At 43.0% G+C, this 23,357-nt stretch overlaps 4 protein-coding genes across 8 annotated transcripts; 2 read left to right on the top strand and 2 right to left on the bottom strand.

Moving 5' to 3' along the window:
• The first annotated feature begins 673 nt into the window (after window positions 1–673).
• epn1a (epsin 1a) lies at window positions 674–11,916 on the top strand. 3 transcript variants are annotated; one of them, XM_062399938.1, is made up of 13 exons: window positions 674–744; window positions 3,040–3,199; window positions 3,677–3,779; window positions 4,105–4,263; window positions 4,966–5,094; window positions 5,448–5,568; window positions 5,693–5,850; window positions 5,998–6,069; window positions 7,269–7,352; window positions 7,531–7,828; window positions 8,465–8,629; window positions 8,863–9,105; window positions 9,981–11,916. In XM_062399938.1, the coding sequence occupies exons 3-13, from the start codon at window positions 3,711–3,713 to the stop codon at window positions 10,445–10,447; spliced, it is 1,965 nt and encodes a 654-aa protein (XP_062255922.1). In that variant the 5' UTR covers window positions 674–744; window positions 3,040–3,199; window positions 3,677–3,710; the 3' UTR covers window positions 10,448–11,916. The 3 variants fall into 3 exon arrangements, with proteins under 3 accessions (XP_062255922.1, XP_062255921.1, XP_062255923.1); XM_062399937.1 differs by lacking the exon at window positions 674–744 and adding an exon at window positions 751–993; XM_062399939.1 differs by lacking the exons at window positions 674–744; window positions 5,998–6,069 and adding an exon at window positions 751–993.
• On the bottom strand, window positions 11,743–16,397 carry foxj2 (forkhead box J2). 2 transcript variants are annotated; one of them, XM_062399949.1, is made up of 10 exons: window positions 16,176–16,397; window positions 15,518–15,863; window positions 15,307–15,381; window positions 15,101–15,196; window positions 14,652–14,810; window positions 14,099–14,552; window positions 13,853–14,002; window positions 13,657–13,782; window positions 12,814–13,149; window positions 11,743–12,456 (listed from the first exon to the last, which is right to left on the bottom strand). In XM_062399949.1, exons 2-10 carry the CDS (start codon window positions 15,842–15,844, stop codon window positions 12,344–12,346), a joined length of 1,836 nt encoding a protein of 611 aa, XP_062255933.1. In that variant the 5' UTR covers window positions 15,845–15,863; window positions 16,176–16,397; the 3' UTR covers window positions 11,743–12,343. The 2 variants fall into 2 exon arrangements, with proteins under 2 accessions (XP_062255933.1, XP_062255934.1); XM_062399950.1 differs by having other exon boundaries at window positions 13,657–13,758.
• A 251-nt stretch (window positions 16,398–16,648) lies between these two features.
• isoc2 (isochorismatase domain containing 2) lies at window positions 16,649–19,419 on the bottom strand. 2 transcript variants are annotated; one of them, XM_062400069.1, is made up of 7 exons: window positions 19,287–19,419; window positions 19,057–19,139; window positions 18,507–18,631; window positions 18,208–18,420; window positions 17,402–17,472; window positions 17,177–17,294; window positions 16,649–16,823 (listed from the first exon to the last, which is right to left on the bottom strand). In XM_062400069.1, coding segments are annotated over exons 2-7 (594 nt in total). In that variant the 5' UTR covers window positions 19,058–19,139; window positions 19,287–19,419; the 3' UTR covers window positions 16,649–16,757. The 2 variants fall into 2 exon arrangements, with proteins under 2 accessions (XP_062256053.1, XP_062256054.1); XM_062400070.1 differs by lacking the exons at window positions 19,057–19,139; window positions 19,287–19,419 and adding an exon at window positions 19,140–19,259.
• Window positions 19,404–21,999, top strand: atg12 (ATG12 autophagy related 12 homolog (S. cerevisiae)). Its single transcript, XM_062400079.1, has 4 exons — window positions 19,404–19,545; window positions 21,022–21,158; window positions 21,253–21,315; window positions 21,787–21,999. The coding sequence occupies exons 1-4, from the start codon at window positions 19,437–19,439 to the stop codon at window positions 21,844–21,846; spliced, it is 369 nt and encodes a 122-aa protein (XP_062256063.1). The 5' UTR covers window positions 19,404–19,436; the 3' UTR covers window positions 21,847–21,999.
• Window positions 22,000–23,357: the final 1,358 nt, after the last annotated feature.

Here is a 23,357-nt window from a genome sequence, read left to right as displayed (position 1 = left end):
AAGGAGTAATAATGAATAAGGTTTTCTTTAACAAGTTAAGTCTTTCATTCTCACTTTCCAGCTTAAAACTATGACATGAACTGAACTATGAACTAGTTCAGAATTTAAATGGTGAAATATGAACGTGAACTTTTCATGTTTACTTGTATGAACTGAAATTTGAACTAGTTCATGAGAGGTGTAAACTTGCACAACACTGTAAACATGTATATGTGAACCTGTATTGGGATGTGATTATTTCCTCCTATATGACAGTATAATAATAATGATCATAATAATAATAATGAGTATTATTATATAATGATTATAAGTAGGTGCTTTGCATTTTGTAAATTGTAGCAAGTTGAAGAATGGAAGGTTTGTAATAGGAAACAGATCAGAGGACTCCAAGGTAAAACAGCATTAAAGGAGAATACAGAAATAGGAATGTTGAATGACAGATGAGAAAACGAACTGAAACATTGTCAAATTATTATAAGTCGTTAATATCAGAGCTAGATTAAAAGTAAATAAATACAAATACAAATGTGATATATTTTTTATTACAATAATATTTACCGTAATAATTTTATCCTGACTTGTTATCCAGAGCTTTATTTCTGGCGGTTAAAAATCGAAATGCATTATTCATGAGTGTCTACAACCAGCCCAGAGAAACAAAGCTACAGGGGGTGCGGTCTTTCCTGAAGCCGAGAACGGAAGCGGAAATTCGGCCATCTCCTCGTACACTCAAGCTACAGCAGGGTCAGTACACACTTTATTTGGATGTTTATCGCGAAGTGTCGTCCACAGTTTTTGGACATTTTTGCCGGTTGTCGGAGCGCGTGTGTTCCGCACTGACCCGGAGCAGGACGCGTCCTCGGTACAGCTCGTTCGCTGTCGCGGACCTGTTTCCCAGCTGCGAACTGGCAGCAGCTAGCTGGCTAACTGCTAGCTGGCTAATCTCCACTAGCAGCAGCAGCAAGTGATTTCCTCCATCAGTCACGCTGGCAGGTAACCTCCACCTTGGTCTCCAGTACGGGGGGATTCACAGCTGTCCCCGGGTCTCCCCTCCGTCCGATCATTCGCACACAGCCCCACTCTTCCGCACCCCTGTGAAAACTTTACCCAGACTCGGGTGGCAAAAGTGCTAGCCAACTGTTAGCTCAGGTTAGAATGGGCAGAGTCGCTTGCTAAGTGCTAATGGAGGCTAACCGCATGAAATGACAGCTAGCGTTAGTTGGCTAACAAGCTTTCCTTAATCCCCTCGAACAAGTGTTGTGTACGTGCACTTCCTGACCCGGGCGTGCTCGCGTGAACACTGTTAACTCACTTTGTTGGGGGCACTTAGTAGCTGCAGGGGGGGTTAGCATAACTAGCACCAGGATCAGCTGGCTAACCAGGGAGGTGTGACAGGGAGAGCTGCAGTTGTGATGTCTGTGATTGTTTGTCTGTGAGCTGGGCGGGTGGGGGGGTACCCTCCTCATTTGGCTGTGCAGCGTCAGCTGCATGCACGTGAAAGGGAGAATATGTTAGCATGGTTTTAACACCGACTCCTTATCTAGTTGGGAGGCTAACAAACAGAGGCGTAGGTGTGTCTGTGATTTGCTGACAATTAATCATTGGCCACGACAGGTCAGTGAGCTCGACCCTGTCTGGCTGTGTTGTGCTGATCTATGTGATGAAACCCGTCTCTCGTGGAAGGAGATAAAGTTATTGGGTCTTTTCCTCTGTTGACTTGTTTCAGAGCTTTTACACATAAAGGTTGACGCTTGATTTGTCCTCACGGTGTCTTATGGAGGAGACATGAGTGACTGAGGAGCCTGAGATACAAACAGCATGTTCTGTCCCCTTGATCAAAGATTAGATGGCGTGTCTGAACTTTGGTACAGAGCTTCAGGAGTCCCTGGGTTGACTTTTGCAATGGTTGCCTTATTATCACTTATGCAACATGTTCTCATATTTGGGTGGCCTACAAATCTATGCCAGCTAATTGTGTCAGGCAGCTGTGTCCTCCTTAATGGTGTCCACGTTTTTTAACGTTTACATTATTTATAATACACTGACGTTGTTAATATTTACATTTGTTTGTTTCAGTGAGAGGATGATTCTGGTTAGCAACTATAGATGGTTCAGAGGGATCGAGTTCCATGCCACAAAATCATTCTCTGCATTTACACCACCACCTGTAGACAGGATGCGTTCATGTGAAATTCTCATCATGATTCCACTGTGGCATTACACAAACCATTATTGTTATTGTTATTTTACCAGGACATGTTTCTTACCCTCTTGTCAATAATCTACTTATGCTGATAACATACCCTCTAGACATGTAAACTACTGTTAATAACTGACAGGAGTACATTCGTGCTGTAGACAGATGGCCATGTTATACAGTAGTAATGTCTCATATATACTTTTTGTCAGTCTGTGTACCCTCACAGTTGGTAATTCAGTACTCATAGTTGTCCTCTCTTGATAAATTCTCTATCTCTGAAGCTACCAGATTTTGCAGCCTTGTAGTATGGATATAACTAATATTACTACTTGGTATGATGGCTATATGTTATATTGTAAGAGGCAATAGAATTGAAACCTTAGGTTTTGCTTAGAATAACTGTTTTGTTTCGTGTCATTGTTCATATCTGATGGAAAGATGAAGTGTTTTTAATTCGGCTAAACGCCCACTGCTCCAATTCAGTTTTTTTTAAATTATAAGAATGAGGAACAACACAAGTTGTTTTCCTGGATCCTGTTGGTTCCGGAGTAGTCTGTTCACACTACCTGATTCTTTACATGTAATAGCATTAAGAGCATTGAAAGGTCAATATTTTCTGGGTGAATGAGGCCTGGCTCTGATAAGTAAGATAAAGCGTATAATATGTTGTAACTCTCAACCATGTGTGCATCAGCAACTAACCATGTGATCTCTGTAGCTGAATATCTCTCTTGTCCTTATTTTATTATGGTTACTTTGGATTTATTCACCTTGCCTGTTTATTGTTATCTAACTACAATGAATTTATTTTTAACATTGATCTCAATCTTGCTCCGTAGTTTTCATCTCCTTACGCCGGTAGTCCTGAGATCCAATGTTGCCACGGGAAGAACCAGACCAACTGAGACAAGTCACTCCGTGAATGAGTGGTGCGTAAGACCGGGAAGAAAGAGACGCCAAGAGGAGGGACCCGTATTCTGAATCGTTCTTGTGTAACAGGTAGGGATGGGAATCCTCAGGGACCTCCCGATACAATACAATCACGATACTTAGGTGGCGATACGATTTGTATTGCGATTCTGTTGGTATTGCGATTCGATATGACAATTTCTTGTGATTTTTTTTTTTTTTTAAATACTGGACCATGGAAAACAGTTGAATCATACCTTCAAATAAAACACAATCTAATTGATTTAGAGCTTTACCAGTTTTATTTCAAAAATTAACATTAACTTAATGACAGCCGGGCAATCAATAGAGAAAATAAATAAAAATGTATAAAACCAATAAATATGTTTTCAAAAAATTAAAATCGTCATTCATAAGAATCGCAATTTGTAACTGAATCGTTTTTTTTCCCCCCCATCCTTAGTAACAGGTGTGAATTCCTCTGCCAATACCTGCAGTCACACTCAATGCTTGTCGGTCTTTGTGTTGCGCTGCTTGTACGTTACGACTCTTCTTCTCACTCTTCAGATTGCAGCAGAACTCGGGCGGTCATACTGTTGCCATGTCGACCTCATCGCTACGGCGACAAGTAAAGAACATCGTCCACAACTATTCAGAGGCTGAAATCAAGGTTGAGCGGCTTCTCTCTCTTTTACACCCGCAGGGCTCATAACTTCACGACTTGATAGAAGCCCATGTGTTTCTGCCATATGAATGAAATTATGCAGCTGCTGATAATTTAATATTTCACTGAAGCGACCTCCTCATTCCCCCCCCCCCCCCTTCCTCCATGCAGTACGAGCAGATTTAATCAGATTATCCAGTCATTATTGTGGCTCTCTCAAGCTTGTGTTCGTGATAGAGTTTGCATTGCTCCTAAGAACAGTGCAGCACATTATCACAGAGTTTCGGGTGGAAGATAATTCAAGTTTGTCCCCTGCTGCATTATTGTCCAGGTTAGAGAGGCGACGTCCAATGACCCGTGGGGCCCCAGCAGCTCTTTGATGTCAGAGATTGCTGATCTGACGTACAATGTTGTGGCCTTCTCTGAAATTATGAGCATGGTGTGGAAGCGCCTCAATGACCACGGAAAGAACTGGAGACACGTGTACAAGGTAAAAAAAACCTGTTGTGACAATATCTCACCCTACATATTCTTTACACATAATCAATATGTTGTACTAATATTGCATTACATGCTCAGTATGAGTATCAATATTCCAGTCTTGTGTTAGCACTTTAATGAGGTGTAATGATGACACCAAAATGTGTCTAAATGTATTCTCTAATTACTAAACTGTATACAATGTATTAATTGTCATATTATTTGTGTCCAAATTGTTATTGGAACGAAGAAGGGGTTTCATAGTGACCTACAGCTGTATTTCTATGGCTTTTACTTTACGTTCTTTCAATGTTATCGTTGTGCAATGCGTTTCTATTCATGGATGCAACAATTACAGTTGTTGAAACACTGTGATGACGCAGTGTTGAGAAAATCTACATCTCTCTACCGAGAAAACTATTGAGTATGTTTTTATAGAATTCGATGAGTAAGCAAGAGAGTGGTTTCAGACACAGCCCACATATTGCTGTGTTATTAAATGTATGGATTATATAATAATTGTAATGATTTACATTTGAGTTATTTTGTGACTCCAAGTCCTACACTAGCTGTTTGCTGTCTATTTGGATGTGAATGGATGTAAACTGTAATAATGTGACATGTTAACAGCTTTAATATTTGCATTTCAACTACCTCTGTATACAGAGATCTTTTACAGTGGCTCACTGGTTGTGATTTATATTTTCACCAGGCTATGACTCTTATGGAGTACCTGATCAAGACTGGTTCAGAACGTGTTGCCCAACAGTGCAGAGAGAACATATACGCAGTCCAGACCCTCAAGGACTTCCAGTTCATAGACAGAGACGGCAAAGACCAGGTACACAATCACGCCCATGCCCACAAAGCCGTACAGACACGGGGAGTGATTAGTGAGTAAGGTCCACCTCTGTGGAATGCAGATATGCTATGTCAAACACAGCGCTTGTGGTTTATTCAAGGACATTTCACAATGAGTTTCTGACCTCTTGTGCAAACATACAAAGGTATAAATGTTTTTATGGGTTGTTGATAACTGAAACTGTGGCAAGATAGCAAGGTTACTACACTAGCACCAACATGTTCAGTGTAACTAACGGCAGTAGTTTTTAATATTTCGTGTCTCTGTAATATCTGACTTCAGCAATGGTAATTGGTGCCATTTTATCGTTTGCAATACCTGTGTTTTGCCAGGGGGTTAATGTGCGAGAGAAAGCCAAACAGCTGGTGACACTTTTGAAAGACGAGGAGCGACTAAGAGAGGAGAGGATCCACGCCCTCAAAACCAAAGAGAAGATGGCACAGACCTCCAGTGGTGAGATGTCTTCAGTGTTTTAACACCGTTCTCAGAGTTTCAGTATTACTGCAGGGCCGTCAGTTCAGTGTATTCTATGACTTATGACAAGCTTTGTGTTAATGCATGTGAATTTCTCCTCTAGCCTCCTCAGCTCCCTCAGCACCTAGCCTGGGGGGCAGTTTGTCAGTGGGTTCCCACTCTGGGGGGGCAGATCCTGAGCAGGCATGGCCACAGAGCACCGGAGAGGAAGATCTGCAGCTCCAGCTGGCTTTGGCGATGAGTAAAGAAGAGGCGGAGCAGGTGAGTCCGAGCAGCCTATTGGAGGTACACAAAGCTATGCTCTGTTGCAGCAGCTATGTACACAGAGGGATATTACTGATATTATTCACTATACAGTAAGAATAACCTAGACTTGCTCTCCCCATGTAACCCCCTGAACTCCCCCAGCCTAACACGGACCATCTGGAGGACACAGAGCTGCGCTATGCACTCACACTCAGCAAAGAGATTCAGCAAAAGGTCAGGGGCGCAGGGTGGGCCCAGCTGACTGCTCAGCCAGTCGGCAACTTTCAACGTTTCTCTCAATTTCTCAAACACATACCAATTACTGATCAATCAAGAATATTAATTTATCCTTGTAATTGTCATGTGTCATTTTCCTCAAGATACAAATGTGTAGTTTACATTTACACTGAATTGTTGAGATAATTTAGTTTGAAACAATCTCACATTCTTTAATTTGCTTGTTATACTACAATGTGTGAATAGTAGGTGCTTTTCAAATCCTTGTCAAGATTAATTAAAAATTCATAGATGTACGCACCTGAAAAATTGATTTCCTCAACTGGTTGAATTTGCATGGCATTGGCATATATTTATCATAATTGACTTAAATTGACTTGAATTAAACATTGGGTGGTTTATTAACACTGATGATCCTTTCCTCCCTGTCACCCTCTATGATAGCATGCATTCATCTGTAGTCCTGATATGAAATGCACACTTTACCTTCCATGCTACACCTCTCTCTTTGTTGCTGTGTTTACTGAGTGCCTATTGTTTGCAAGTGGTTACCCGCCTGCACCTACCGCACCTGTCGAAGAGTCCATAACATATGGGTCTTAACAGGGTAATGCTGTTGTTATTGTTAGTTGAGAGGAATCAAACGTACAGCCTTTAAGTTCTCTTGGAGAGAAAAGTATTTTCCTCACAGTAAAATCATACTGTTGCTCTTTGAGAGTCAGTCTTCCTTGTAATGAGGTAATCGTCCAATGGTGTTATATTGGCATTTCCCGAGTTAATCTGAAACATCTGTATCAGAGCTTATCGTGTTGTGGGGTTTTGATTAATATTGATAATATGAAATCTGATCCATTGGTCCTTTTTATTTGACCCTTTTCGCTGCTGATGGAATAGATGATAACTCGACTAGACAACCTCACGTAGCTTAAAGACTTTATATGAACTTCAGTCTTTTCGTTTATGCTTTGGAGTTCTTTAATATTTCATTGGTAACCTTGTGAGACTAGCTCTGAATTTGCCTATTCAACACAGCAAAAACAAATACAAGCACTCTTTTGAATTGATCTCAGTCGAGTTTTGTTAATTATCTGTTGATTGCAAATAATCATTTTTGATTGATCTTAAATTTGCACCTGTTGTGTGCTTTCTAAGGTTGTGTGTCTCATGTGGCTGACGTCTGTGTGTGTGATTGGCAGGAGGAGCGACTGCGCCGAGGTGATGACCTGAGGCTGCAGATGGCCCTCGAAGAGAGCAGGAGGCAGAAAGGGCAGCCAGAGGAGGTACGAGGAAAATGTAATTTAGTTGAACCGGCTGTGTGACCACCCCTGCTGGTGGCATGAAGGTGGAACTGTAATGTTCCTACAGTTTGTACAGAATGGCAAGATGCAATAAAAGCAAACATTGTTTTTGACATCAGCTGCATGTTCTCATCCTTAATATATATATATTCTGGTTCAGGGTGCTCTGATGGAGCTGAGTGCAGTGGACCCCTGGGGGGCCGCTGGTGGTGCTGCTGCTGCTGCTGTCGCCCCTGTCGGCTCTGCAGGCCCCTCGCCACCACACACAGTTCCTGCCCTTGCTGTCTCAGGCGCGTGGGGTCCAGCACCCGCAGATCCATGGGGAGTAGCGTCACCCACATCTCCTACAAGTTCTGACCCATGGGGTGAGGGACCCCCACCATCCATAGCCCCTCCTACAGACCCCTGGGGAGAGACATCCAACAGAGTTAACCACGTGGACCCCTGGGGCAGCTCAGGTACGTCACATAATGCCTCTGTGACCTGTAAGGTTTGTGGAAATGTTAGTATGATTATCTGATAGGAATCGGGTCCCGCTGGGTGGATGACAGAGGTGGTGAAAACCTGGAGATTTACTCCTCTATACTCCATCATTCCATTTCCTTCATACATAACATCCCTGTGACATTTCCTGTCACGCCACCATGGTGTCATATCTTCTCATCCACTCACATGCTTTCAGTTTGTTATGAGGAAAGCGAGCATGATAAATCCATTCTCCCTCTGTGTCTAAACCAGGGATTTTATCCTCTTGTTTCTACTCAGGACTGACTGTGGCTGTGTCTCAACCAGAGATCTCTCTTCTCTTGCCCCTTTGTGCCCTTTTAATGAATGGGGTAGTTCTTTATTATCTCTCCTTTGCCTCCACTGAACTTCTTATAAAATAAATATTATAAACTAACATATGGCGGACAGACAGTTGAAATCTACCTTCATCTGTCCACATAAGTCCAGTCAGTGGTATCAGAGGTTAAGGAGAGAACCATCACTGTTGGAACCCAGCCCAGCTTCCTGCTCCTTCCTTGTTGTGGATTGTGCCTGTAATGTGTTGTGTTAACCCTCCCGTCCACTGCGTCTCCTCCCCTCCCCTGTAGCTGTGACCCCCCCAAGTGCCGACCCCTGGGGCCCCCCTGTGCCTCCCAGCACTTCCTCCTCAGGGGGGCCAGTAGACCCCTGGGCAAGCGACGGGCCTCTCCCAGTCTCTGACCTTGTCAACTCCGACATCTGGAGTGGCAACGCCAAACAAACTAATGGCACAGGTACATTCACACTAAAAGCTCCATGGACTCACAAACACCAAGGTACTGGTACATGTTCATATATGACACATAAAACGACACACTTGTCAAGTGTATGCTCACAGAACAGTTGTCTCGTCCTACATTTCATCTTCCTCTAGTATGTGTTGTAATGCTGTTTTTATGTTGTGATTAATTAGTTCAAAGGTTGTTTCAGTGCCTTACTTGTTTCTACTTCATTCCCCCCCCCCCAGGAGACCCAGAGCGACGAGGCTCCTATGCAACAGGCTGCGACAGCACAGGTTCACCGGTGCCCTTCGACCTCTCATCTCTCGGTTCATCCCTTCCTGTTCGTAAAACGCCAGAGTCCTTCCTCGGCCCCAACGCATCGCTGGTGGATCTCGATTCTCTGCTGTCATCTAAACCCAGACCCAAACAGCCGCCACCTCCCTCCATCTCTTCCTCATCAGCGCACAATCCTTTCCTCCAGAACATAGGTAAGTTATACCGCATTAACTGAGTGTAAGAAGAGGAGCAAAATCTGCCGACTGAAAAATGAGACTCATCATTTCTGGAAAGTGTCTTGCCTGATTAGATAGACCCTGAAGTGCTGCATTAATTATACAGGTTAAGATGCCATCATCAAGTTGTTCATATTCATTATTAAAGTCAATGAAAGGCGGCTGGCAGAAAAAGACCATTAGAATAAAATGCTGTCCAAAAGGATTAAATGAAATGTCTGGAACCATAACGTACTCTCAATAACTCTGGAAAGTAGAAAGTTTGGCTGGAAAAACAACTCTGTTGGTCCGAGCACAAATCAAAAGCAACATCATTTATGCAGCAATAGTGTTGGAAGCCCTGTTGGGACCTGGAAGAATTTGGCTCCTTGGTCCATGTGAGTGCAACCATGACAGAGATGATAATAAATGCCTTTTAAACCAACTGTGCCACTATGTACAACGAAAAACTGAGGCTGTCATAGAACTAATGAGACAAGGTAAATACCCAGAATATATATATGGCTGTACAGTAAACGGATGTCATGCAAAATTGAAAAATTGCTTTGTTCACTGTTCAGTCTCTATCTCTCCTGCCGGGCTGCTGACAGTGTGATCAGCTGGTTTTGGCTCGGGGAGTTTCCCATGACTTGTATGAAGTTCATAAAGCAGAGCTGAGAATATCAGAGTGAACAGAAACAAGTCGCACCCCCCTAAAGACGTAACAGCAACTGTTTCCTCAAAATATAAAGAAGGTTGAACGTAGAATAGGAGTAACTGTGCAGAGTTTGACCCTACAAAACTATGAGATGTGAAAATAGGAGTGATCTGACCATTTCTCGCTCTGTTTAACCATCACCTCTGACCCTCAGGCTCATCTCCTGCTCCTGGCATGGCTGTAACTCCAGGCAGCACCATCTCCAGTCGGGGGGTCTCTCCAATACCTGCCTGCTCCAATCCGTTTGGCGTGGCCCCGCCCATGACCTCCATCTCACCTCAGCCCTCATCACTTGGCCTGAGTGGCCTCCGCACCAGTCCTGTGCCTCCCAACCCCATGCTGGGCATGGTGCAACCCGGAATGGGCATGGGGCCAATGAATATGGGAATGGCGGCTCAAGGAATGGGCCTGGGCATGATGCAGGCCAGTCCCATGGGCATGCCCTACAGCAGTCTCTCCCCTATGGGCCACCCTGGCTCAGGTCTGTTTGGGCCTGGAGGTGCAGGACCTCCTCAGCTGATTTTGGGTGGGCCCACTGGAACGGGCGGGTTGATGGGGGCAGGAGGATCAGTGGGAGGTGGAGGAACGACGGGAGCCAGCACCAACCCTTTTCTTCTTTGAGGAAGTGTCACCACTCATTCGCTCACCTGTTTCAACCTCCTCTGTCGTATCTGCTGCCCCCATCATTCATCCCTCTTCAACACAATTTGTGTCCAAAAAGAAAAAAATGTCTACATCTCTATATTTCAAGAAAAGAAAGGAAAAAAAAGAAAAAATCAAATTTCAAGTTTCTTTTCCTTCAAAAGCATTATTTCATTTCAGCATAATTTTCCACATTTAGTTATTCTCATTTCATTTTTGGGGTTATTTTGGGGTGGGAAAGAGAGATATATTTATTTTTGTTTTAATCCTTTTCTGTTCCGTATCGTTCTTCATGTTGTGTTTAATTTTGTTTTCGGTCCTGTCTAAGATGAAGGTAAGTCTGTGAGAGCCCGAGGCTTTTTCAGTAGTATCACTCTTTTCTAATATCACTGCACTGAGAGAGAGACGCTGGGAGAGGGGACATAGCCACTAACAAACTGAACAGAGAAACTCTTGTATCGGCCTCTTTCTCTTTTTTCCCTCTACAATGAGAAACAAACACTGAATCACTGAGGTGGAGCGAGTGCATGAGGGATGATTTTTAATGAGCCCCAGACTGAGACACGGACTGAAAATACTGCATTAACATTTCAGGCACAATGTGGTCAAATATTTTCAACTAGTTCACTTTTAATTTAATGTTATATGTATTTTATTTTTTTCCAATTTTGGGAACAAATAAACAAGGAAAATCAAACCCGATGATGCCATTTCAATCAAATGCTTATTTTATTTTTTTCTTGCCGATTATTGTTGAAAACTAAAGAGAGCTCTGACGTCTGTAATCTGATGAGAAAAAAGTTTGTTGAATGTGTGTGTGCGTGTGACGACATGAAGGCTCACATGTGTGTGTGCGCGAGTGTGCAATAGTGCAGATGCCTGCTTCTGTGTATATGTATCAATATCTGTCTCTATTTTTTTCTGTCTGATCTTATTTCAGTGACTCAGAAAGAATGAAATTCACATCTGTTTTATTTTTAAAAATTGTCACTTGTATTAATACTATATCATGTTGGGATTTCTAAAATGAGGTATTATAAGGGTCAAATATTTCTCTGCCAACACTTAAAATTATTTTCCTCTGTTAATCAAAAACATTTGGTTTATTGTTATTTTTCTCCCAATCACATTTCAAATGGGATCCCTGGTGCTCAGGTGTCTGATCACTGCGGCTCTTGTTTCATCCCTCGTTCCTTCGGGGGGAGGGAGAGCTGATGCTTCTCAAGAAAAAGACAATTTCAATGAAAAGAAGAAACAGGGACTTGACGACATGCTCCATGCTGTTATTTTAATTTAGGTAGATGCATTTATTGTTATTTTATATCAACAAGAAAATATCTTTTATCGGATAAGGTTGAATTTTGTGTGGTGTTGACTGTGAACATTCACATTTGAAAAGTAAATGGAAAAAAGAAATTTATGAAATAAAATAAAAACACAGGACATTTTTGGCTTGTTTCATGTTTGCTCTGTAAATAACATATATACAGATGATTTTTATTTTACTGCTGCAGTATACAGTAAGTTGACAAGTATACGTTTACACTTTATTTTCTTTGGTGAACATGTTTATAAAAGTACAGTCCGTTAGAAAAGAGCACCCTGATAATTACCTGCAGGAGATAAGCCAAGCAGAACTTATTACAGCATATGAATTGGAATACAGGTGAAAAAACTTAATAAAAATAATCTTAACCTTGAAATACAGCATTCAGTCTTATGTGACTCATCATGATCCCAAACTTGCTCTCAGAGAAGCTTCGAGATGCAAAACCAGGGAGGCAGCCTCTGCCTAACGTTTAATGAACTGTAAAGAGTCACGTCTCTTTGTAGAGTTGTTGTGTTCGACTCGTTTCTGCGCTCACTGACTGATGGTCAACCCAGCAGAGAATCCCAGTCAAAGTCATCCTGGATCTCCTCACTGTTGCTGTGTAGATTCTTTAAGGGAGGATGCTGCCGGGGAGATGCAGGGTGAGGCTGCATCCCGGCTGAAACCGAAACATGGGTCGAGAAGTTAGAGGAAGTGGGACAGTTTACAACAGTGACACCATTGTGTTCAACAGCAACTTAAAGGTTAGGGTCACATTTTCTCATGCGTATCTCACAATCACATGTCCAGATGTACATTAAGAGTCGTTTTCTTTTGGAAGAACCAATATTCAAACCAATATTCTTTCTTTCGAATATGGCAAAAAGTCCTAGGAGGACAGACTACAGTCACTACTAACTCTTGAAGCCAGACAAAAACATGAACAAGTGCGTATTTAGGAGTTGTGTAACTCAGGTTCTGCTGGATCAAGTTTCCAAGAAAGTAACAAATCATGCAAATGGTTTCCAGCTCTTACCAGTTGTGTTTGCGGGCTGGGTCAGCTGCGGCCTTTGGAGCCCTTGTCCCTGCATTTGCAGAGGCCTCCTGGGCAGCTGACCTCCGACGGCAGTGGGAACTGCGTACGGGAGGGGTGACGGGTGGGTGAGGCTGGCGAGGGTTGGAGGCGGATTGGTGGTGAAGGGTGAGACATGCAATGGGTGAGGTGCACCGAGGGCTAGTGGGGAGTTATTCCCAGAGGTGATCATGCCTTTCTGAGTGAAGAAGCGGTTCAGAGAGTCACATAGGGAGGTGAAGAGCGTCGGGTCCAGGGCCCAGTCGCACAGCTCCGCCTGCCGCATGCTCTCCAGCAGGTCTGGAGACAGAACATGAGGGAAATGTTAACAGACGGACAAATCCTCAAGAGAACAAAAGCCCTTTGTTAAAAAAAAGATCATACTTTACTCAAAATTTCTATCATTTGCAAATGTCTCAGTAATCATCATATTTATTGTTAGTATCCAGTCCGGCCAAGATTGGTTAGTTGTGAAAGATAAACATTTAAAAGGGTCCGTTCACCAAAATGATGAATAGCAGTAGGCAGAGATGACTCAAAAGACTCATTTTTTAAATATGCATGACTCAATTTTCTGACGTCAACCCTCAGATTGTCTCTTTAGACATATTATTTGCAAAGTTATCTTGAAAAATGTGTTGCCCAATGTTTTTGTAGCTATTACTAAGGCCAGTGTAATAATAACTCTTTAACTATCTAGGTTTTATCAGTTGAGATCCAACCCAATAAAAGGTCGACCAGAGAGAGTTATCATCAGAGAGGCGATCTAACGGCCAGATAAAACCCAAACCACCAAACAGCACAGACCTGGGTGACCCGATAGGTCGATGTTCGCCCAGTCCAGATTGGTGGCGATGCGGAAGCTCTCCTTCAGAGAATCTGGGCTGCTGAACCAATCAGGTGGCACCGCTGAGGTGGAAGACAGGAGGGTAACTTTAAAAAGCAATGAAAACATGTGTGCATGTTATAGATTTGACACAATTCGAGCATTGATGAGACTCACTGTATTGTGACGGAGGGTGTGCTAGTGGAACAGCTGGAGCAGCTGGAGGAGCTGATGGAGGTGCTGCAGGATGAGGAGACATTGGCAGCAGAGTTGGAGTGTGGAGGGGGGTAGTGTCATGGTTTGGGAAAATCAGGGGAGCAACATCCGCTGGAGAGAAAAAGGAAATATATAAGTTATTCATCCAGACTGTCTGTAGGTGTGCAATGTGTCATTTCCACACCACAACACACGGGTCATACTCACACTGAGAGCCCCCCCTCTCCCGCATCGTCCGGACCAGAGACTTGAAGGATGCGTACAGGTCTGGTAAATTCAGCTCGTCAAAGGTGAAACGCATCGGGGGGTCAGCGGGCGAGTTGAACGAGACCACAGCAGGAGCCGCAGCAGACGAAGGCACAGCAGATGCTGAAGAGGGAGAGGGAGCAGACACGGTGCAAACAGGCCCAGGGGCCACGTGAGGAGCGTAGGAGAAAGTGGAAACGGGTCCTGGATTGGCAGGATAGGACAGAGCGGCCACAGAGAAGGAGGGAGCGGCTTGAGAAGATGAAGACATGATGGCAGCAGATGGAGGTGGCGCACAGGGGACGGGGCCAGGTGGATAAGGAGGTGGAAAAGAAGTCATGGAGGACATGGGGGCCGCAGGTGGACTAGCCACGGGGGGACTAGAGACGGGGCTCGGCATGTAAGGTGACGGTTGCTGTGAAGACAAAACACAGGACGACACTTTGATATGAGGATTATTTCAAAACCATTTAGTGAAGTCAGTGGTGGAAAATAATAAGGGGGGTGGCTCCACCTTGCGTGGGGGAGGAGAGAGGGAGGCCGACCGGGGGGACTGATGCTCCATGGCTCCCAGTGGCTCCATGTTTAGAAGCTGGTGGTTGGAGAGGGAGGTCGGTCGGGGGTGGTGTGGGGAGGGACCTCTGTCCATTTGTGTCCCTCGTACTTCAGGAACCTATAATACATAAGAGAATGAAAATGCTAAGTTAAAGTAGCAATATACAACTCTTTGAAGTTTACTTAACTATAAGAGCCTGTGCACTCAAATAAGAAGATAGAAACAAGTGCACTAAATTCTGTCCAGGCAGGAAAACAGGTTTGAGACATCTGCCTCCACCGCACTGTTGTCCAGACGAAGGACATATGGTCAGCGGTTTTCATAGAGACCTTTACTTTACACTTCATTGCTGTTTGTCAATTTGAAAGATATGATGGTTCACAGCTGAGTCAGTGTTGACTACGTACATCCTGCTGCTCCTCTTCCTCCTCCTCTGGATACGGACGCTTAGGTGCCCGCGTTTGATTCCCCTCCGCAGGCCCGTCCATCGTCCAGTAGGAACCCTACGAACACATTACAAGTAGTTTTACACTCTTTTAAGTAATCTTCATCTCACATGAAGCAAATACCAATAAATGTACATGCTCTCTTCAGCACATGACGGGTAATTCACCTTTCCAGGGTCGTTCTGTGGCCGAGGAACTTTCCTGAAGCATTTATTCAGAGACAGATTGTGGCGGATGGAGTTCTGTTGACAAAGGAAGACGCATAAGTCACTCCTGCATTAGCTGCTGATACCAAACCTTAATCTAAATGTGTAACCAAACTTTACATATGCTTCTTTTTGAGTTACCAACAATATGTTGCTGTACTGTAAAGATTACCTTCCACCCCCGGCCTGCTCGGCTGTAGTAAGGGAAGGTGTCACTGATCCAGGTGTAGATGTCATTCAAACTCAGCTTCCTCTCGGGGGCAGCTGCGATTGCCATGGCGATGAGAGTAGCGTAGCTGTGGGGGGGTTTCCCTTTACAGTTAGAAGGGGCAGGGTCCTGCACAGAGGGAAGGAAATCCCCCCTCTCCCGCCCCCTGTCTTTCTTTTTGTCCCTCTCTCCTCCTCCGCTTCCTCTCTCTTTCCCCGAACGCAGGCTGCTGACTCCCAGCTGAGGCAGCCAGTCAATGCTAGTGAGACTCGAGCCCAGGTCAGAGGACATTGTCTCTTGTGTCCAGGGTCTGGGGGATCAGAAGAGGACGTACTGGATCAAAATGACTTTGTGTTTGTCTTGGGCCCTCATGAAGGGAACAGAAAAGCTGTAGTGGATCCTCTTCGAGTAATGTAACACTGTCAACCGCTCTTTTCCTGTACTTCCAGTCAGTGTCAGCTACAAACCAAGAAGCTCACACACACACGACACATAGTGCTGCTGTTATCTCACTATTCACAAGCGATGACTGAGTATGAATGTGTCTACACACGTTTGCCCCAATTCCACCTAGAAAGAAGTCAATCCTCTTCTTTCTGAGGAAGAGGATTGACTTGCTTACCTCTCTGTAGACACTCAAGGCCCAAGGCCTTACGAAGAGTTAATGTTTGATGTCATCAGTTGTGCACAACTGCAGACAAACTGGTTCCCGTCGTGCTCTTCAGATCTCTGTCTTCATCACGCCGATCCCCACAAGGCCTCAATTCATACCTTCGGCTGGTTGAAGTTTGTGTATCTTTGAAGGAATACATACAGAAACTTATCCGAGAGCTTCCTTTTTCTCTCCCTCCCTTTCCCCCCCCTCCCTCTGACTTTACCAGAATGACATAACTTGCCCCTCCTCCTGCGTGACCTCACTATTTGGACCCCGCCTATGTGAGCTAGTCCCACCTCTTCAGCTTTCACAAACATTTTTTCTAGCCGAGGGCCTGTCAAGTCATCAGAGAACACATAGAAACAACCTGAAAGCTTTGCTCCTCGTTCTGTCACACGAGGCACAGGGGTTTGATTCAGAAACATAAACACAAAAACACATTTTTGTAGCAGTTAACCTTTATTGAAGCCATTCATCAGTATGAGTGAAGCAGTAACATCCTGTGTGTATGTTTAAGGGGTTTATGAAGCAGAACAGGTGGTGGTCTCTCTACAGTGTGCTGGCGAAGGCGAGGAGGTTGGTGTCAGGGGACGGATGAGCCATGAGCTTCTGGATCTGCCAATAGAGTTGATACAAATATATTAGACACTTTTCTATATTTAGACTGGCAGCGTGCACAGCATGAAACCAGTTTGGATATGTTAGCGAAGACAAGATGGCAGCTTTACAAACACAAAGGAAAATGCATCACAGTCTGGCCTGGGTCACACCGCACCCTGGTTTGTAAAGACACCTGCTGCTCAACTGTGTCACTGATCAAGGTTTTAGTTATCTGCAGAATTTATTAAGCCAATTGTTTTTGAGAGCAGTCTGTGGACACGCCAGATTTATTTTTCTTTGGCACATATATTCACGACACATCTTAACAAAATAAAAGCATTGAATTAGAGCAACAAAGTAGTGAGCACCTCCTTGAATTTGGGGTGTTTGGCATCTTGGACCAGCTGCAGCAGAACAGCCTCCGTGGTGGTGAGGTAAGCTCCGCTCTGCTTCAGTCTCGACAGAGCAAACAAGCGGTCTGTCTGGCTGTAGGGGGGGGGGGGGCACACAAAAATCTGTCATCACACAATCTATAATTCATACAGGAATTAAAGTGCCTACTCAGTGTAAGTGATGAAGATGTTGTAAGGTACCTTCTGGATGAGACGGCATCAGCTACAATGTGAACCTCCATTCCTCTTTCAAGCATGTCAAAGGTCGTGCACTGAGGAAAAGAGCAGACGAACCAGTTGTAGTTAATCATCCATTAACTACAACTGTGGAAGCTCTGTGACCAAATACGCTTGAAAACTAACCTAACTAGATAATAGGATAACTAAAAAATTGAATCATCTTATCATCCGTCACAACCTCACATCCCTCATACTCAAGTTTTTTTTTCATTTTTTTAAAAGCAACAGTTTCTTTAAGCAGCCTAAATTACATAAAAACAATCCACTCAAAATGATCTTAGACATTTTCTAAAGAGGTGGTTTCAGTAATCACTAAGTTCTGTGGGACATTGGATGAAAAAAGCCTGGTTGCTGGAAAACAACAATAAATTGAGATCAAATAAATACATTTTCTGATAAAATGGTTTCGTTACAAATTGATTTAAGAACCGATGATGACACAATGATATTTTTAATCTTTGTCTTAGAGCTGTAGGAAAACCACTGGAGACTCAAACCAACATATAGTTCACTTACAAGTAAGCAACACACTTAAAATCACTAACTTAGTGAATCATGAATGTCAGATTAAGTGGGAGGAAACGGTTCTTCACAGAAGCTTGGTGATGTTCACGTCATTGAAAGCACACACCGAGTACGAGATGAACACTGTGGTCAACATGTGCATATTCGCAAATTGCAAATAAAAAGGCCTCCACTTGTCTTTTATGATGCACACAAGGAAATAGTGTCCTTTCTAAACCGCACAAATGGGCATGTGATCTCACCGCGATACAGGCGTGTGCCTCGATTCCACAAATAATAGCCTGTCTGGGATTTCCAAGGGCCTGCAGCTCCATCTCCACGTCATCGATCATCATGGTGAAGGCAGTCTTAGCATGAGCCTTCAGGTCCTCAGCTCCCAGCTCTGGCACCGTGGGACCCAAACCTCTAGGGTACTGCTCTGTCAGGATGGTGGGGATGCCCAGGAGGCGACTGGCCTGTGAACCGGAGGAGAGGATTAGCAGATGTGCTGTGCGTAGTCACTAACAGGTTTGTAACTCGTGCGGCGGGGAGTGCAACCGACCTGGAGCAGTCTGGCTGCGTTGCTCACGATGTTGGGGAACTGGAAGATGTTGGGTCTGAACTTCTCTTGCATGTCGCACAGGAAGAGGACGGCATCCTTGGTGGAAAGTCTGCCGATGTTTGCCACTGAAAGAGCAGGGTCACAGGAAAGTTATCCTCAGAGGACTCACGCAGATGTGCCATTTTTATCATCATCAATAAAGAGATTCAAAGAGTGTGTGTTGAGATTGATCAGCCACAGAACATCTAAGTAGCACAGAATTAAACTTACACAGAAATAAATATGTACATCTAGATGCAAATTAGTGGCTGTAGCCGCTGTGTTTGAACATTATTTACCAACTGGTGAAAATGACAATGAACTTCTGACAAACTCTTTTTTTTAACAATGGCGCATTGAATGAAACCCCAGGAGGAAACCGGTTTGTTTTGCTTTGCAGAAACATTTCCTCCCTGGCGTCGCCCTGTGTCATTATCAATGAAACCCAACGGTGTCACAGCTTAACTCAAACTTGACAACAGTTGTAATGAACTACACAACGAGGACTTACTGTTTTCTGTCTGACTGCTGCAAGTGTGAGGAGACGTGAGTCCAAAGTTCAACTGTCAAGTAGTACTACCATGTGACACGTACCTGTTTTATTCGTGGAAAGAGACAAATGACAAACGCATCAAACTGTTGAGCAGAACCTTCAATCACAAGATGAATCAAATAGACTAACACCTGAATTAAATAGAAACGTCATTATCAACAAACCCCAAAGTCAAAACAGTAACCAACCTAGCATGTAGCTAAGAGGAAGAGCACCAACGCCAGCCCTCAATTATTGACCAATAGGAAAGCGCGTCTTGGAGATTTATTTTTCTCTGAACCAATAGCGGCCAGAGATCCTCCAGAGCCACCAGCTAACACCGCCGTGCTAACGAAAAGATGTCGGATACTGCGGAGTCACCGACGGAGCCGCAGAAAGAGGAGCCGCAGAAAGAGGAGCCACCGCCTCCGGCAGAAGAGTCAGCGACGAGCGAGGACAAGAAAAAGAGTAAGAAAAAATATGTATGAGAACGAATCAACGAGGACTGTTGTTTACTAAGGAAACGGTTCAGGCTGTGTGACGTGAGGAACAAGTCACAGAGCCTTTGGCCAATAGCGTGGCTGCTTGGTGTCCGGACAGCCAATTAGCATTCAGCTTCTTCACATGTGCCACTACCGGTTTGGGGCACGGCTAACGCCAATGCTAATGTTTATGAAGACAAAAATATTGACGATATTTACTGCTAATACCAAAAGCAACGCCTTCTCTGGTACATACGTTAATGAGGCTTAGTTAGCTGCAAACTGCAAAACTGTCCGTTCACTGTGAAATGTCTTATTTCACGTTCTGGGTTTTATTTTAAGTTTGATCATGAATCGCTGTAAATACTCAGCAACACTTCACTTAGACTCCTCGTCCTGTCTTAAACATTTACAAGTAACATTTAAACATTTAATAAACATGTTTAAACGCACGTAAATGTAGCTCTGAGAGGAAATACGGTTTGTTGGGAGTTTGTACTGCTCCTATCAGTAATGATTTTTCAACAGGGATGTTTTTACAGCAAGAGAAAACAATAACATACATGCAAACATTCATTATAATATTTTGTGTTATTTGTTGAAAGTGTTTGTTAAAGTTATCTCACTATGCTGCTTATTCTATGCTGTTTTCCATAGCTTTTAGAAGTTTGCATTTAGGTTAATGACAAATGCACGATGACTTTAGTTGATCATGTTTTCTACATGAGCCACTTTTGTTAATGGGGTTACAGCTGCGTTGTCTTGTACAATGTTTAGAATCTAAACTACAACTTGAACATGAGATCTGAACAGCAGAAGAAGAGACATTTAGATGGAATCTTTTTGTTTGGTTATTAATTCCCCATGATTTTATCTTTCTCATAACATAAAATACAATAAATCCAAGAGCTTTGCGTGTAAGATTTGAATGTCATTCACAAACCTTCCTTTTAGATTCATAACATTATACACTGAAAAAGGGAAATCTGCACTACTGGTATTTAAGTTATAAATGAAATCCAAGTTTTCAGTCACTAGCCCCTCATTGGAGCAGATTTTTTGACAAAAGTGAATCTTAGAGCTCCTGAAGTCTTTTCATGCAGGTTCTGGGGTAAGCATTTCAAAATTAATCCAGCATCCAATTATTTAATGAAAACAGAGATCAAATAGGAGAAGACATATGGGCTATAACAACAAATTGTTTAAAAATAGGGATCCACAAAATTATTTTTTATATAAATCACTAGCAGTTTGTAGAGGCACCTCATTCTATAGTGGCCTATTATGTTGTCTACAGAAAGCCTGCAGTCTTATCTTGTTTTTCATACTGTGCTTTGGAAGATGTGCATCAATGGATTACGCAGGAAATTCTCGAGAATTTTCCAAACAGTACATGTCGGGATTTGCCTGGCGCCGGGCGACTGCAAGAATTTTGTTCACTCTTATTCTCTCCACTTTCTAGTCGATGTGCTGTTGAAGGCCGTGGGAGACACTCCTATCATGAAAACAAAGAAGTGGGCAGTGGAGCGGGGGAGGACGGTGCAGTCCCTGTCACAGTTCATCACTCGTTTCCTGAAGCTTGATGCCACTGAACAACTGGTAAGAGATATGTTTTTCTAACCAACTTGTTAATGTCCAAACATCATGACTTGAGCAGAGATGTCTTTACATGTCTATCTTTTTTTTTTTCCAGTTCATCTATGTTAATCAGTCTTTTGCACCCTCACCGGATCAAGACGTAGGAATCCTTTTTGATGTAAGTACATGATATGACTTTACCATGTGGATAAAATCAAATATTAGAATGAGGTCCAGGCCATTGTGGTCGATGGGTCATTTGTTACAGTAACCAGCAGAGGGGGCAATAAACTGGAAGCTCCATGTGTCACATGCCAAACAAATCCTTGGCCACTGATTAATGTCTTGATAAGTAACAGCAAAGACCTCAAAGGCCACAACTCTAATTGGACTTTTGAAAATTCCTCTGTGCTCAGAACATGACGGCTCAAATTATTTTCTTCAAGGCCGACTTATGAAGACAGTTAACATCTGAAAGGGTTTTTTTTGTGCTATTTTAGCGTATAAAATAATACTTAATATAATAACATGAGTTTTTATACAAACAGTTAATCTAAAAGCGTCTGCCAGTCAAGTAAAGTTGGAACTATTCTGACATGTCTACCGTATTTTATTTAATAACCTTGTCTTCTTTCTCTCTGTCTTCCAGTGTTTTGGTAGCGATGGAAAACTGGTTCTACATTACTGTAAATCTCAAGCCTGGGGTTAAACTCCCTTTCCACTTTTTTTATTTTTTTTTACCTCTCCTCTCTCTAATTCATCCTCCAAACCTGCACACTGATACTTTGGCTTCTTGGCCATTTGTTTTCATTCGAGCTTTGTGTATATACATACTGTAAATAAATTATTGTGACAACTCAAAGCTCTGTCCCCTGTTTTTTCTTCATCTTTTCTTTTTTTTGTCGTCACATTTGGCACACAAAACTCTAGGGCACAGGATTTGGCTTTGCACAGCGCTGGGGCTGATTAGGGCAAAATCACAGGCACAAGTCAACTCATATGGATGCTGGCTCACCGTTTCATCCATCCTTTTACTGTTATAATTAAATATCGGGTGAAAGACAGGGTTGTGTTTGAGTGGGACTTTCACCTGTGATGAAAGTTTCCCGGAGGTTGATATGGAATCACCTCTGCAGAGGGACAGATGCAGGAAGAGAGGGGGCACTGCAGGAACAGATGGACTTAGAGGGATTATATGATTCAGGATGGGTTTGTGACATAAATTCCCAAGAAAGACAGAAACGAGAGTAGAGTGGCATGGAGACAGACACTCTGCTCCATCAGTCAGGCATCTCCATCCGACTATTGGCTGGGAGGATTTAAGGGGGAGTGTGGCCGGAGAGGTAAGGGGTCACCGATGCTCAAGGGAAAAGATGAACAAAGTGGCACGGGGGAATCGGTTCAAGATGGAGCATCTGAAATTTAGTTCTTAAGGAGCTTTTTGATTAAGGGCTCTTAATCGAGGATGGTAGGTTCAGACGACTGCAGGAATTCAAAGTGTTGTTTTACTGTGGTAGTTACTTCTTGTTTGACCTGAACTAAGCCAGGGACGCTTTGGTAGGTACCCCCTTTTTTTTTTAATAATTTTGAAATTAATAACAAAGAAGCAGACATTTAATTAGCAACTGTTTTGATATTATTTTATTTTATAGGAAAAAGTACGAAATACAAAATGTTGCTTCTTCCAGCGTTTCAAATGATTTGATGCTTTTTCTGGTCCATTTCTGAAAAGCTTTATGTTTTGAAGTGACGTCTGGATAAATAACTAGTATTATGAAGGTGTCAGCTCAGGCTCTGGAGTTGTATAAAGACATTTTTACATTTATCCAACACATAAGCTAAGAATAATTACTACTTACAGCCTTTAAACGGGTACATATTGCTTTCCTTATTGGTTTTATATAGATTGAGCTCCTGTTAGAGCTTTGGGACAGATGACAACAGCATGCAGGTTAAATAACGCAAAACATCTGGGTCCAGTTTTCTATCTGACAAACTTATTATTTCATCCTAAAATATAAGAAACTCACATTTATGACATAATTCAGCGGATTTTGGAAAAAAATGTAAGCTTTCTTGAGAAATTAGAATATTGACAGATGTTGGTAATTGCATTAGAATCTTGACTGGATTAGTTTTCATCCTGTTCCTCACGCTGCTCTATTTGCTTCTACTGGACACAGTGGATGTTCAATGCAATCTGATTGGAATTGATTGGTA

The sequence above is a fragment of the Platichthys flesus genome, chromosome 11 (assembly GCF_949316205.1).
Source record: "Platichthys flesus chromosome 11, fPlaFle2.1, whole genome shotgun sequence".
NCBI classification, from domain to species: Eukaryota; Metazoa; Chordata; class Actinopteri; order Pleuronectiformes; family Pleuronectidae; genus Platichthys; species Platichthys flesus.
This window is presented reverse-complemented; position numbering and strand designations above follow the sequence as displayed.